The sequence below is a fragment of the Cherax quadricarinatus genome, chromosome 3, assembly GCF_038502225.1.
Source record: "Cherax quadricarinatus isolate ZL_2023a chromosome 3, ASM3850222v1, whole genome shotgun sequence".
In the NCBI taxonomy this organism is placed as follows: domain Eukaryota; kingdom Metazoa; phylum Arthropoda; class Malacostraca; order Decapoda; family Parastacidae; genus Cherax; species Cherax quadricarinatus.
The window spans coordinates 68,070,063-68,085,959 of NC_091294.1; the positions used below are offsets into that span (position 1 = coordinate 68,070,063).

Below are 15,897 nucleotides of genomic sequence, written 5' to 3' on the forward strand. Positions count from 1 at the left end.
CACAGTATCATCAGCAAAAAGTAACTGTGTCAATTCCCATTTTGAATTTGATTCCCCAAAATTTAATCCCACCCCTCTCCCGAACACCCTAGCATTTACTTCCTTTACAACCCCATCTATAAATATATTAAACAACCATGGTGACATTACACATCCCTGTCTAAGACCTACTTTTACCTGGAAGTAGTCTCCCTCTCTTCTACACACCCTAACCTGAGCCTCACTATCCTCATAAAAACTCTTTACAGCATTTAATAACTTACCACCTATTCCATATACTTGCAACATCTGCCACATTGCTCCTCTATCCACTCTATCATATGCCTTTTCTAAATCCATAAATGCAATAAAAACTTCCCTATCTTTATCTAAATACTGTTCACATATATGCTTCAATGTAAACACCTGATATACACATCCCCTACCCACTCTGAAACCTCCTTGCTCATCCGCAATCCTACATTCTGTCTTACCTCTAATTCTTTCAATTATAACCCTACCGTACACTTTTCCTGGTATACTCAGTAAGCTTATTCCTCTATAATTTTTACAGTCTCTTTTGTCCCCTTTCCCTTTATATAAAGGGACTATACATGCTCTCTGCCAATCCCTAGGTACCTTCCTCTCTTTCATACATTTATTAAACAAAAGTACCAACCACTCCAACACTATATCCCCCCTGCTTTTAACATTTCTGTCATGATCCCATCAGTTCCAGCTGCTTTACCCCCTTTCATTTTACGTAATGCCTCACGTACCTCCCCCACACTTACGTTCTGCTCTTCTTCACTCCTAAAAGATGGTATACCTCCCTGACCAGTGCATGAAATTACTGCCTCTGTTTCTTCCTTAACATTTAAAAGTTCCTCAAAATATTCTCGCCATCTACCCAATACCTCCATCTCCCCATCTACTAACTCCCCTACTCTGTTTTTAACTGACAAATCCATATTTTCCCTAGGCTTTCTTAACTTCTTTAACTCCAAATTTTTTTCTTATTTTCATTAAAATTTCTTGACAGTGCCTCTCCCACTCTATCATCTGCTCTCCTTTTGCACTCTCTCACCACTCTCTTTACCTTTCTTTTACTCTCCATATACTCTGCTCTTCTTATAACACTTCTGCTTTGTAAAAACCTCTCATAAGCTACCTTTTTCTCTTTTATCACACCCTTTACTTCATCATTCCACCAATCACTCCTCTTTCCACCTGCCCCCACCCTCCTATAACCACAAACTTCTGCCCCCACATTCTAATACTGCATTTTTAAAACTATTCCAACCCTCTTCAACCCCCCCACTACTCATCTTTGCACTAGCCCACCTTTCTGCCAATAGTCGCTTATATCTCACCTGAACTTCCTCCTCCCTTAGTTTATACACTTTCACCTCCCTCTTACTTGTTGTTGCCACCTTCCTCTTTTCCCATCTACCTCTTACTCTAACTGTAGCTACAACTAAATAATGATCCGATATATCAGTTGCCCCTCTATAAACATGTACATCCTGGAGCCTACCCATCAACCTTTTATCCACCAATACATAATCTAATAAACTACTTTCATTACGTGCTACATCATACCTTGTATATTTATTTATCCTCTTTTTCATAAAGTATGTATTACTTATTACCAAATTTCTTTCTACACATAGCTCAATTAAAGGCTCACCATTTACATTTACCCCTGGCACCCCAAATTTACCTACTACTCCCTCCATAACATTTTTACCCACTTTAGCATTGAAATCCCCAACCACCATTACTCTCACACTTGATTCAAAACTCCCCACGCATTCACTCAACATTTCCCAAAATCTCTCTCTCTCCTCTACACTTATACGGCTGGTTAGGTTCCAGGCTACCGCCGTAAAGCGGAAACCGCCGTAAAGTGGAACACCCTTTTTTTCCACTTACAAATGCATACAAACACTAGATAACAAGTTTACACTAACATATATTAAGTTAGCAATAGAACCAGGCATCAAAAAACAATAAAAAAGTACAATACACACATAGTGCACTCATTACTTACCTTAAAATATTTATAGTCTTAATCTAGGGTGAGACAAGTAGTATTTATTTTAAGAAATCAAGTGTGGTATGTATGGTAGACAGCCAGGCTACCATACAAGGCCACCCCACCCACACATACAATTCTATGATATTTAAGCATCCCAGAGCGATAAAATGTGTATACAGTTCACTCATTACTTACCTTAAAATATAGGGTGAGATGAGTAGTATTTATTGTAAAAAATCAAGTGTGGTATGTATGGTAGTCAGCCGGGCTACCATACCAGGCCAACCCACCTACACATAATATTCTATTACATTTAAGCATCCCAGAGCGATAAAATGTATATACAGTTCACTCATTACTTACCTTAAAATATTTGTAGTCTTAATGTAGGGTCAGGAGTAAGTAAATGAGATAAAACGAATAAATGAGAGATAGAAAGAATGAGTGCATGAGAGAGGACAGGCGCAGAGTTATATAAACAAACCAGGCGAAGGTAAGTTTTGTAAACAACGTGTACACGTCTGGTTTGTGTACAAGTTACATTGTGTACAGGTTGTCTCTACATTGATACGGTAGAATAAATAAAGAAGAACACTCCCATTGTCATGTAACATCATTTTGAGAAGAAATGATGCTCTGAGTGAAGGCAGTGGAAATAAGTCACTCTGACTTTTTTGGGTTATCCTAGGTTCTCTACACATATGTTATGTATGATAATCTATGTAACTGTATTTGTGTATACCTGAATAAACTTACATACATACGAAAGGAATAATTTTCTACAGTTATCCCCAGTAACACATTTTCTCTTATGTTAGATTAGAAAAATGTTATTCTTGGCGTCACTTGTACAAGTTATCTGGCTACCACATCTCATATTTATGTTTATTTATTCTATTGTAGGGTGTATTTATCATCTTTTTATGTTATGTATCGTGTTTATTATATAATTTTGAAAAAAATATCATGGATGGATAAATGAAAATGTGTATATTAACATTTAATGAGACTCGGTGATTATTATTATTATCATTTCTAATATGGCGTCACTTGTGCAAGTCGTCTGCTACCACATCTCATATTTATGTTTATTTATTCTACTGTGGGGTGTATTTATCATCTTTTTATGTTATGTATCATGTTTATTATATAATTTTGAAAAAATATCATAGATGGATTAATGAAAATGTGTATTTAACGTAATATACGACATTTAAATGAGACTCGATGATTATTGTTATCATTACTAATATGACGTTTGGAGACATAAGACACTCTTACTGATTTTAATGTGTACCTGCATGCCAGCACAGTATGTAAGTTTATTTAAGTACAGGTATATATAAGTATAATTATCAGAGTATATATAAAATATGAAATAACTTTTAAAAACATTTGAAATTTTGGAGTTTCCAGACAAAATGGAGAGACTTAGTGCTTACTGAGCTCACGAAGAATGTAAACAAACAGGGTGGGGCGCGGTGACCGTATTAGAAAGTCAGGTGGGGGGAGCCGTATAGCGAGTTTTGGTCATAATTTGAAATGACCGTATTAGCGGAACGCCGTAAAGTGAAACGCCGTAAAGCAGGGCCCTGCTGTAATATATATATATATATATATATATATATATATATATATATATATAATGTCGTGCCGAATAGGCAGAACTTGTGATCTTGGCTTAAATAGCAACGCTCATCTTGCCATATAGGACAAGTGAAAATTTGTGTATGCAATAATTTCGCCAAAATCACTCTGAACCTAACGAAAAAAATATATTTCACTGTGTTTGTTTAGAATTAAATTATTGTAAACAAATCTATAATATATTTAGTTGGGTTAGGCTAAAATAAATTGCACTTGTTATAATAAGGTTAGGTAAGTTTTCTAAGTTCCTTTCGGTGCAAAATTATAAATTTTTACATCAACATTAATGAAAAAAATATATCTTTAAATGTATAAGAGAAAATTTTAGAAAGGACTTAATTTTAAATGAGTTTTTGCAAATTGACCAGTTTTACATATTCGGCACGACACACACACACACATTATATATATATATATATATATATATATATATATATATATATATATATATATATATATATACACACACACACACACCTACCATCCGACTTACGACCGAGTTCGGTTCCGAGAAACTGGTCGTAAGTCGAACTTTACTACTGAATATCAACAAAACATTTTATTTTATTGTTTTATTTTGGTATTTCATGTTTTACTTTACTTTTTATGTTGCTAGTACTGTATTTTATACTGTAAGGTTTAGGATAAACACTGTGTACAACACAAATAGTTTATTTCCCAGAAATTTGGCATAAAAAACACAGTCGTAAGTCGAGTGGTCGTAGTATATATATTATATATATACATACATATTATATATATACATATATTATTATTATCAAAAAGAAGCGCTAAGCCACAAGGGCTATACAGCGCTGTATATACATATAAAATCTTCAAACTGTTTTTGTTTTCTTTTCAGGAGACACTATTCCAGACCTGCTAGAAAAAAGTTTAGAACAAATGTGTTTAAGTGATGATATAACTTGGGACTTTTAATATCTATTAAATAATAATTGATGTGTATTTTAGGAGAATTTCTGTCATTGTATAATTTCTGTATAGTATTTTCTGACTGCTAGTTGGCAAGGTTTTTTCACAATTTTTTAAAATTGTAGGAAATGGATGTTCCTTGCACATCTCGGGGATAAGTTGATTTTATACAAAAAGTAGTGTATAAACATAGTATCAGCAGTTATTACACAGCCAAATTCATCATTAATAAATTGAGACATACAGTAATTATAAAAGTTTTATATGAAGCTTGGAAATTAAAATATGCTATCTATTTTTTTTTCCTCTGTACCCCAGGTGAGAGGTATGAGATGCATATGTTTCTGCCTTTGCTGCAAGAATGGCAGCTAGCTATACAATTTGGCTTTAGTAATGTTAGGCTTGATCTATCTGAATTGGGCTTGTAGCAGCATTTTAAGTTTAGACTAGAAGAGGTAAATAATATATATGTGTATATATATATATATATATACGTATAGTTTCTTCTAAGCCTTGATATTTATTTTGTGTTTGTATAACTATATTACTTTCCCTAGTATGTTCAAATAATTTCAAGTAGAGCATGTTCAAATAATTTTAAATATGTTCAAATATGTTCAGGGATAAGAGAGGATGTTATATTTTCTTTCAAATCGAGTATGCCTAATAGATTCACAAAGCATGAAAATTTATTTCCTGAATACCAAGTTAATGGGTAGGTTTATCTTTGACAAGTTATCTAATGATGTATTTTGAAATCATTAGAATTGCTACATGCAAAATATTTTCAATAAATGAATTTGTACCTGATGTTGCTAAGTCATTTATGTTGTAAATATCCTACATTTAATTTGCATTATTTTAGAGGAAGATTTTATATGGTGTCATTGAATGACTTGTTAGTACAGTGGAACTTCGGTACTCAAACTTAATTCCAGAAGGCTGTTCCAGTGCCGATCTATTCAAGTGTCAAACAAATTTTTTCCTAACCAAATTCCCCTCAAAGAAGATTCCTTGATGTTGGTAAGGGGCTCTTGATCTAGGGAACTGGATCTGTGCTCCAGTTACCTGAATTAAGCCTGAATATCTTCCATCCCCCCCTCCCAGGTGCTGTATAATCCTATGGGCTTAGCCCTTCCCCCCATGATTATAAATCCCAATCAAATTTCTTTTTGGTTGGTTGTTATCACTAATCTTCCTGGACCCCATGGTGACTTATTTATACAAATATAAAATGCCAAAAAATGCAAAGAAACATGAAATAGTTTACATTATTATTATAATCAAAAAGAAGCGCTAAGCCACAAGGGCTATACAGCAAAATAGTTTACAGAAAAGTTCTGGCAGGTCATGTTTCTTTGGTCGAGTATGGAGCTGTTAGAGTACCGAGGTTCCATTGTATAGTGTGAGTGCAATAGTATTGCCTTCAGAGTGCAGTTTCCCAGTGTTAGTGCACTACCCTCTAGAACAGGGTTCTCAGTTGCAGCATCATGATCCTAACTGAAGTGGTAGCCTGTTTTTTTTTTTTTTTTTTTTCCAGATCTTATTAATATAATGCTTTAAAACTACAGTAATTTACTGTGTTGAGGCGAATTTGACTTCAAATTTTGAAGTGTCATTATTTCTGCACCATGCATAGTGAGCTTTGGATATTCTTGATCTTAAGGCTGTCAGGCAGTCTGATTTGGACCAAAAAGTGTGTCCAGTAACCTAACTTTCTGGTCACACCTGACTCCTTCAATATTGATGCACATACCAATCCCAGCCCTACCTACCCCACTTTGGGCTGTTGCTTAACATACAGAAAGACAACTACAACATGATAAACAAAAAAAAAAAAAAAAAAAAAAAAAAAAAAAAAAAAAAAAAAAAAAAAAAAGCTACACAGAGTACACAAACGCAGATGGATTATTGAACAAGTGATGAGTTTATAGAAAGCGTAGCAGAAATAAACCCAGACATCATAGCTAAAACAGAAATGAAACTACTTGCAAGGAGTGGTAACTCTGCTAGTTAGAAATTAGTGGAGTTTTGATGAGTCGGGAACAATCAAGGCTGGGGGACTCAAAATAGTGGTGGTAGTGATTTGTATCCCACCACCAAGCAATAGGAGACCAAGACAGACAGGAATATAGAGAGAATGACCTGGTAATGGTTAACACGTTAGCAGAAGTAGCAAGGAGAGCTCATAGGGCTAAAGTGAAGTTCATGAGTGGTTTCAACCACAAAAAAAAAAAAAAAAAAAAAATGATTGGAAGACATGGTGAAATAAAGTGGACAACCCACACCAAGCCTGGGGTTAAATGATCATTGTGTAAAGCCATAGTGATTACACTCCCACAGGTTGAAGTTGAGGAAAGGGGAAATTGAGAAAAATAGGATAATTACCTCAATATAAGTTGCCACCACCTGCTCTTAGTAGTAGTATATTTAAAAGAAATTAGTTTCAACAGAAGGAAGAGATAAGAATGTGGACTAAAGCCACTGAGTCACCATCCGGAAAAGACCCAGGCCAGGACAAGACTGGTGAATCTACTAGTGTATAGGACTAAAGTGGGAAAGCCAATAATAATCATAGGGCATTTAGGATATAAAGTACTAATTCTGGCAGGTATTGTCCTTTAGGATGCCTACTGCACTACCCTATCAGATTTTTTTACTCCAGGAGAAAACTAATATAAAAAGTGTCCACACCTCCATGGGCAGCATACATATGGCTCAAAGATGAATGAACCTTATGGGTTTAGCACTTAGTTATAATTATAATAATAGTAATTAAGGATGAATGAAAATATACTACAAATCTTACAATTTAATAAAGAAAACTAAGGATTACAACCTGGCACAAAAAACACAAGATCACCTATGCTTGATACCTTGGTAATATACTCGTAAAAGGATCAATAGCACACCAATTTGTATAATAAACGCCTGCATTGTAGTACTCTAATTCATTACGGAAAACAATAATTCAGTGCTGACAAATAAGAGGATATGGGGTCGGGTCAAGCAGTGGTACATATATCTTGGTGAACCAATTAGAGCACTGCACAAAATCATGCCTAAAAACAATTGAAAAAAATTTATTAACTTGCAAATAACTAGAGTATACCATCTTCCAGTAGGTCCTTAGGGAAAGTTACCATACATCATTAGAAGCTGTCTGATCTTTCATCAGACTTTTCATCACTGCCAAACATTCTGGGTGCACTTCCCTGATATCCTGCTGGCACCCAGGTCACTCCAGATGGTCATTCATATGGTAGAGAACTCTGAGTAAAGGCTAGCTTAGATCCTCATACCCATTTTATTTTGGTTAATGGCTGGTGTTTTTTCTTAAGCAACCTTGCCATCTGTAAACCCATAAGATGGTCCAGCTTAGCTATGGAATACAGTAGAACTGCCACATCTGCTGGGGGAAAGGGGGACATTCCAAGCCCTACTGTGGATACCAAAAACCGCAGATAGTAGCGAACTCTATATACAAGTTGTTTTTCATTTACATACATACCTATGATGTTGAGTTTGGGAGGGGTGTAGGGATGGAGGCTGGATGCAACAAGGTAACGTGATGGCGACCATGTGGGTGGGAGTGTTGGTGGCCCAGTGTAAGTGGTAGTGTGGATGATGGGTGACTGAACAGGTAGGTGTAGGTAGGTAGGTGTATTTGTGGGGGGGGGGAGGGTTGCATGTGTGCATGTGCAGCTGGTGTGGGCTGCAATTAGGGTAGCTGGTGTCTACATGACTGGGAGTGTAGACAGTATGTTTGTGTGTGGGGGCTGTGAAAACATGGGTAAGTTGGGGGTGTGGGGCTGTGTGGGCTTGAAGCTGTGGTGTAAGCAAAAGGTGAGTGGATGATGGGTGACTTAGTGAGCAATTATGCAGCTGGTGGTAATAAGTGTGGTGGGTAACTATGTGATTAGGTATGTGGATGGCATGTTAGGGTGAAAGGTCAGGTAAAATGTATGGGTGAGGTCATGGGGGATATGTGGCCTTGAGGGAATGGTGGTTGGAATGGTGTGTGTGAAGGTGTGTGGCTATGTGGGAAGTATATGGGTGGGAGAGGCAAGACTGAGTTAGAGACATAGTATGGGTGAAGGCATGTGGCTGTAGGGGATTTATAGGGGCAAGTGGTATGGGAGGGGTTTATTGCTGGGTGTACAGCAAGGGTATGGCCACATGGGAGGGGGAGGGGGTTGAATGAACATTATAATAATCAAAAAGAAACGCTAAACCACAAGGGTTATACAGTGCTGCAGGGCAGGGAAGGACGCGAGGGTATCAGGTAGCGAGAGGGAGAGGGATGATTAGTAAGTGTTATGTTGTTGCCCCTTATTACTTTGATAGTAAGGCTCTCACTACATGTTCTAGTGTGGGGTAGCCTTTTACATAATGGCCTTATCAGTCTAGGGTAATACTTACATTAATGATTGATCATCCTCAGTGTCTCTGTAGTTATTTAAACTACTTATATAAAAAATAGAACTGTATTCTAAATAGATATGTACAGAATATACAATTACAGCACTCACATATTCAAAACATAAGTCTACACACTCCCTAGCTGCGCTCCCCTAGGAACAGCCCATATGGTGCATCTCAATTTGCCCTTCTTTTTTCTTGACCAATCTCTGGACTAACCAGTGTTTTGACAGTTTAGTCACCCTGGGTATGGTGGCTACAACTTAAGGTATAAAACTCAACCCTGGGGGCACACACAATGCCCAAAAAATAAAAAGAAAGACCCAGAGGTCCTACCAGCTTGAAGCCAACAAGGAGTGAGAGAGACGGAAGAGCCTAGCTAAGCTCCTCCCACACCCACCAAAACAACAAAAGACTGTTGCTAAGCACAATTCTCTAGTTACCACACTTATTTTACTTTTACAAAAGAATACAACTTTATAAACTACTTATTTAAATTGTTTGTTTGTGTGTCTATAGTATAACCTATTATACTGAGAAAACAGGCTTGACCCAGCTGCCTCTCAGTCCCTAAGAGTGATCTTCCCTTAGGGCTATTTAGTGCTGAGTCCCCATAAATTCAATATAATTAGGTATTCCAGAGTAACTGTTACTTACATACATCAGTATGTATTGGGTCCCATAAGACCCCCACCTCCAGACGAAATCTCACAAAAGCTAGCCGTGTCCCTCCGGATACAGCTAGTAAAAAAAAAATATATTTTTTGCTTTAGCCTGAGGGTGGTTAGCAAGACTATTAGAAATGTTACATATTTCCCAGCACCATAACTACTCTTCACTTTACTGTTATTTACAACAAGGAGACATACGACATGGCAATCTACAAATATTTGTGGCTCCACTGAACCTTCCTAGATTACACATGCACTTCCACCCCATACCATATAAAAACCCTGAAAGGAACAATACTGGAACAGATTGCAGAGTTTTTTAGAAAAGCATTTTAACCATACCCACATACTCAAGGGTGTAACTATTTACAATTTTAGTGGCTTTTAAAACATAATACACATTACAATGGAAGAATTGCACACAATGCCCACTGTGAAAGACTGCACCGACAGGCCTGTGCCTCTGCTGCAGTAATCCAGCAAGCAACTAGTACTCCAGGATGGCATCTTCCTGATCAGGAGACGAGAGTAGAGCCAAACCCAGAGCAGTCATGTATACACCAAGCAGGAAACTTCACAAAACATATCAAGGTGTCTCTAACTTGGTGGCCAAACCAAACAGTGAGACTTACAGTCAACGCACTCAAGCCCATCTTCCGAGGTCCCACTCCACACAGATCCTCCAGCCTTATGAAGAGGAGGCTGACACAGAACATGGAGGGTCCAAGGCACCACAAAGGCAAAGTGTCGGGCCATTTCATACATAAAGCACACCAAGGCACAATATACCACATACCTTCCTGAACATCTCATGTTATCGAAGGTTGTCAACCTCTGCCTCAAGTCACAAATATGTACGTATACACTGACCCTCGTCACACTTTTGGCTCCGACTCATCTCCTTCACAGCCGGATGGCTGGTAGGGAGTACTCAGGCTCACCGAGAGTTCACCACTGCAAAAACAAGGTCAGCACATGACAAACACTATGTACAAAGTACACACCATGCATCTACATGAAACGTCTAGAGAGAGCATCAGCAACCACATTCTCTGAGCCTTTTATATATTTAACTTCCAAATTAAAAGGCTGTAGGAACAAAGCCCATCTTAAGAGTCTGATTTTAGTCACAATACACAGGAACAGGATGAAGAGATCCTGAGACATATACAAATGCTGAATAGCCAGCCCCAAAATGAAAATTTTCTTTCCTGTGGTAAAATGTTGACATTTAAACTTAGAAGGTTGTTCATAGATAGTAACAATTCTGCAACCTCTCGCAGTACAAAAACAAACACCAAAGACATCTCTTTGCACCCAGGTTGTGTACATCAAGTTTACACAAATACCGTCATGTTCCATCTCGCACATAAATTTTCAGTACACAATGAACACAATTTGCATTATACACATGGAAATGGTACCGGCACACAAGCCATGGAAATTACATCTTCCTGCCCCATGTTTTAATTTATTTAAAATGTTTGTATCTCTTAGTGCATCAGTATCACTCTTCCTAAACTTGTAAACCTTAGTTGTCAAATATACTTTGTGGTAGTCAGTGCAAATGCCCAGGGTGCCATCTAATTTGGGAACCATGAAGCATGGGAATGCCCACTGATTCTCACTAAGCACTACAAATTGGTGTTGGAAGAATTTCACTTCTTCCTCTATATCCCATTTTTCATACAGATTTTTCCCACCCAAGAGTTGTTGAATTGGCTCAGCTTCCTTAACAATTACTTCATGGAGTTTCAACTTTTCCCCATTACTGACATCCCAAACTTTTATAAAGTTCCAAGGTGGCTGAGCCAACTCGCCAACATTTTTCTCATTAAAACCAAGCATGCATTTCCCAAAATCTTTTACACATGTTATTTCTTAAATACACTTTTGCTATTTCATACAGATTACTTTTTTGCACCCCTTTACATTCCATTAAAACATTATTCTCTCTGGATTTTTGACATAACTTCAAACCCTTTAACCGGTTACTGTACTTTGTACATTATACTCATTCTTTTCCTGCTTGGGTGTGTGGGTTTTATCGCTAACCCCTGGGAACTTCCCCCACAACTTGTTTAGCTCAGATTTTCACATGAATTGGCTCCAGCATCAGCACTTCCTTTCCAGCCTCCAGAGCATTATGGTCCACATAATGGTCCCACATCATCATCCTGGTCTGGTTGATGGGCACGTTCACAGGTACCATCCACCTCATACGAGCCAAACAGTGTCTGAAACTGAGAAAAAGCTCCGAGGGGGGAGCATCACCATCCTCCCCAAGCCAATAGCTCAGAGATTCTAGAGTGCTTTCCCACTCAGCAAATACAAAGAAAGGGATCCTCTCATCCCAGTTGTTAGTATGGTCTATACCATAGGATTGCATCATTTGATGTAATTTCTCTATTTCCCGTTGAGATGGAGGGTGATAGGCAGTTGAAAACTGAGGCTCTACTTTTAATCCCTTTAAAACATTTCTAAATAACTTTGAGGTAAAGTTAGGTCCTTGGTCTGTTTGTGCCTCTTGAGGAAAACCAACATGAAAAAAAGAACTTCATCAAAGCCCTAAGACTACATGAGCTGTTATCTTATGCAGAGGGACTGCTTCCAGGTACCTGATAGTGGAGCAAATAATTGTGAATAAATAATCATTTCCCAGTTTGGTCCTTGGGAATGGACCAAGTACATCTACTACCAGCTTGCTGAAGGGTTCACCTGGTGCTGAAATAGACTGAAGGGAAATAGGTTTAATACTTTGACTAGATTTCCCTATAAATTGAAAGACATGATAGGTCTTAATATACTCTCTGACAGTCCCCCACAGCTGAGACCAGAAAAAATGCCAGGAGATCTTGGACATCACCATCTGGTGACAAAACCCTTGTTCTCCTTCCATCGGTACTGCAAACAGAGGCAACTCTTTGTAAGAGTTCCCTCCCTGAAATGAAAACACTTATTTAATTGTAAAATCTCTTCCTCAGCAACAGCTGAGGCTCTGATCAGTTTTAAGAGTGACATTTTCCTGTGAAGAAATTAATAGCACCCTAGGAGGTGCAGCCTCTCTCACACTACTTAACCGATCCATGCTCCAATCATGCTCAGCTCTGACTGGAACATCCTTTTCTTCAGTTGAGTGCAGTTCAACATCAGAAAACAGAGTTTCCAGACTTAAGCCTTCACCATCCTCATGAGAAATATCATGAAGACTATTGGTAGCATGATCATGAGCCATACTTCTCATGGTGGAACCATCAGGGAGAAGGTCTGGCAGGGTTTCCCTAGCCTTCTCCTCCCAACCTTTGGGACTTGGTTTCAACCAAACTAGTTGTTCCCCACTATCTAACAGGCCCATAACATTATTCCCTAATAAGAGGTTGACCCCTTCGAAGGGAATTTCATCTGAAACATCTACAGGGAGATAGCCAACTTGGTATGCAGATTCTATCCATAATTTGTGTACAGGTGTCCTTATGGTTGAACCCGTAATACCCTTCAATAATATATCTACCCCAGTATAGGTATCCTTAGACACTGGCAGCACTCCAGCACGTAGCAAGGAGTAGGTGCTACATCCATCTCTCAGGGACAGTATGTTCTCAACTCTGCCTACATCCTTTTGCAAACCAACTGTGGACCTACTAGAAAATACACACATCCTGGGGTCTAGATCCAAAGGCTCCTCCTCACCTTGCTTTGAAGACCCAATGCAGGCAACTGGATGTATCTCTGCAGTTAGGGTCCCCTGGGATGGTTCCTCCCTTTCCTGATCTCGCCGTCTTGACCAGCAAAACTTTTGTGTGTGTCCAGTTTTGTTACAGTAGTAACAGGCAAAACTCTTAAAAGGTATTTTTACCATTTGGTGTAGAACTGGTACTGTTTATTTGAGGACCTGAAACATTATCTGATGGTCTAGGTAAACTTTGAGCTCCAGCTGACTTACCTTTTCCTTCTATTTTAGAGGATGCCTCAGTTTTCATTTGTCCCTGAAAATTCTTGTCCCACTTACCTTTATGACCATAGGACTTGGAATAAGGCTTAGAACGAGTGAGGAAATTTTCAGAAGGGGCATGACTGTTTTTACTTACCAGCTCCCTGCAAGCCAAGAATCTGTCGCCCAGATCCAGCACTTCTGAAAGATTATCCGGCCGGGTTTTTGTCCTCCAGATATTCTCTGAGGTCAACAGGGATTGTGTTGTACAATTCCTCATGAACCATCAGATCTAATTTGTCATAGTCTTTGTTCACTCCTTTAGAACAAACCCATTTCTTAAAAAGAAACAGTTTCTCATTCCCAATCTCAGTTAAGGTCTGCCCATCTTGAAATTTTTGACTTCTGAACTTTTGTCTATATTTCTCAGGTATCATTTGGTAAGCAACCAATACTTCCTCTTTAATTTTATCATAGTCAGAAAAATTCATCCCCTCCAGAGTCTCTACTCTCTGGAATCCTTTACCCACAAGCTGTGTGCAAACTAGGGTAACCCACTTCTGTTTGGGTCATCCTTGCTCCAAAGCAGTCTTGAAAAAAAAAAAAAAAAAAAAAAAAAAATGTATCTGGTCACTCTCTGTAAAATTAGACAAAATTTGCAGCTTTAGTTATGCTAAAGTACTGCTCAGGCTCTTGTTCTGAACCTCCTAACCTTTAGATGTTCTTCCTCCCTAGCTTTCATTAATTTCATTTCAGCCTCTAGCACAGCTAGTTTAAGTCTCATTCTCTCCATTTCCATATCACCTGGAGTAGGTGATCCCTCATCTTCACTGTTACCAGGCATGTTTACTGATGAATTATTACCTTCCTCCCTGAAGCCTGAAAAGTTTAAAGACTCAACTTCTGACATAGCTTTATCCTTAAACGCTTGCTTCCCTTCTATAGTATTAGTGGACAAAGTTTTCCCACAAGCACATAAAATAACACAAACTGAATGTAAACTATGCACATAGCACTTACCATAACCACAACAAAAATGTGTTACTCAACCTTTCTCCCACCTTAGGAGAAAAACAACCTGTAAACAAATATATGAAAACAACACTTCCAATGACACCACCTTGGTAAATCTTCTACCAGAAACATGCAACTGTTATTACCCCATACCAGTACATATAGTTCAAAGAATGTTTTGAGTTATTTTAGCAGTCAAATAACTCTCCTGGTCAAGCTCCCATGTTATGTTGTTGTCCTTTATTACTTTGATAGTAAGGTTCTCACTACGTGTTCTAGTGTTTACCTGGAGTTTACCTGGAGAGAGTTTCGGGGGTCAACGCCCCCGCGGCCCGGTCTGTGACCAGGCCTCCTGGTGGATCAGCGCCTGATCAACCAGGCTGTTGGGGTAGCCTTTTACATAAAGGCCTTATCAGTCTAGGGTAATACTTGCATTTATGATTGATCATCCTCATTGTCTCTGAAATCCTTTCAACAGCCCTCTTCACAGGTTATTTAAACTACTTCTATAAAAAATAGAACTGTATTCTAAACAGATATGTACAGAAATGGTTAATCCAGTTATTGGGGAGATTGCAGAGACACTGCTTTCAGAGATCACAAGGTTTGTCAACAATTCCTTGGCTGGTCTTATTCCTGATGAAATTAAACCTTTCGTTTTTGGTGCAACACTTTGTGCACTTAAAAAGAAGGATGGAGGAATTAGGCCTATTGCAGTAGGCAACACTTTTCGCCGCCTCGTTTCCAAAGCTGCTGTCCAGAGGCAGCCATGATGCTCCAACCAAACCAGCTTGGTTTTGGGGTCTCTCAAGGAAGTGAAGCAGCGGTTCATGCAACAAGGGCATATATCAACAACCTGCCTGAGGATAATGCAGTGGTAAAATCAGACTTCAAGAATGCATTTAATCTCTTGAAAAGAGATGTGGTATCAGCAGCGGTACAAGAACATTTCCCTGGTCTCTTCCCCTTTGTTTCAGCTGGATACAGCGAGGAATCAATGCTCTTGTTTGGAGAGCATGAAATCACATCATCAGAAGGTGTCCAGCAAGGGGATCCTCTTGCACCATTTCTCTTCTGTATAGCAGTTAGGGAAATCACAGACTGAACAGTAAGCTAAACATCTGGTTCCTGGATGATGGCACAATAGCAGGCACAAAGGAGTCCCTCTTAGGTGATCTTACACAAGTGATGACACGGGGACAGGAAATGGGTCTCATCCTGAATCCATCCAAATGTGAAATCATTTCAGTCAGTCAACA

The 15,897-nt window shown here is 38.5% G+C and overlaps 1 protein-coding gene and 1 long non-coding RNA gene across 2 annotated transcripts in view; one reads left to right on the plus strand and one right to left on the minus strand.

Moving 5' to 3' along the window:
• Positions 1–5,410, plus strand: part of Stlk (Ste20-like kinase) — a gene marked incomplete in the record, with an annotated part of 179,338 nt that extends 173,928 nt beyond the window's left edge. The window contains 1 exon segment of the mRNA XM_053800467.2: positions 4,530–5,410. Coding sequence (XP_053656442.2) covers positions 4,530–4,606 — 77 coding nt within the window.
• Positions 5,411–5,856: 446 nt separating this feature from the next.
• Positions 5,857–15,897, minus strand: part of LOC138853735 (uncharacterized) — a 34,548-nt gene continuing 24,507 nt past the window's right edge. The window contains exon 3 of the long non-coding RNA XR_011392893.1: positions 5,857–10,647. This is a non-coding gene — a long non-coding RNA (uncharacterized lncRNA). The remainder of the gene's footprint in view (positions 10,648–15,897) is intronic.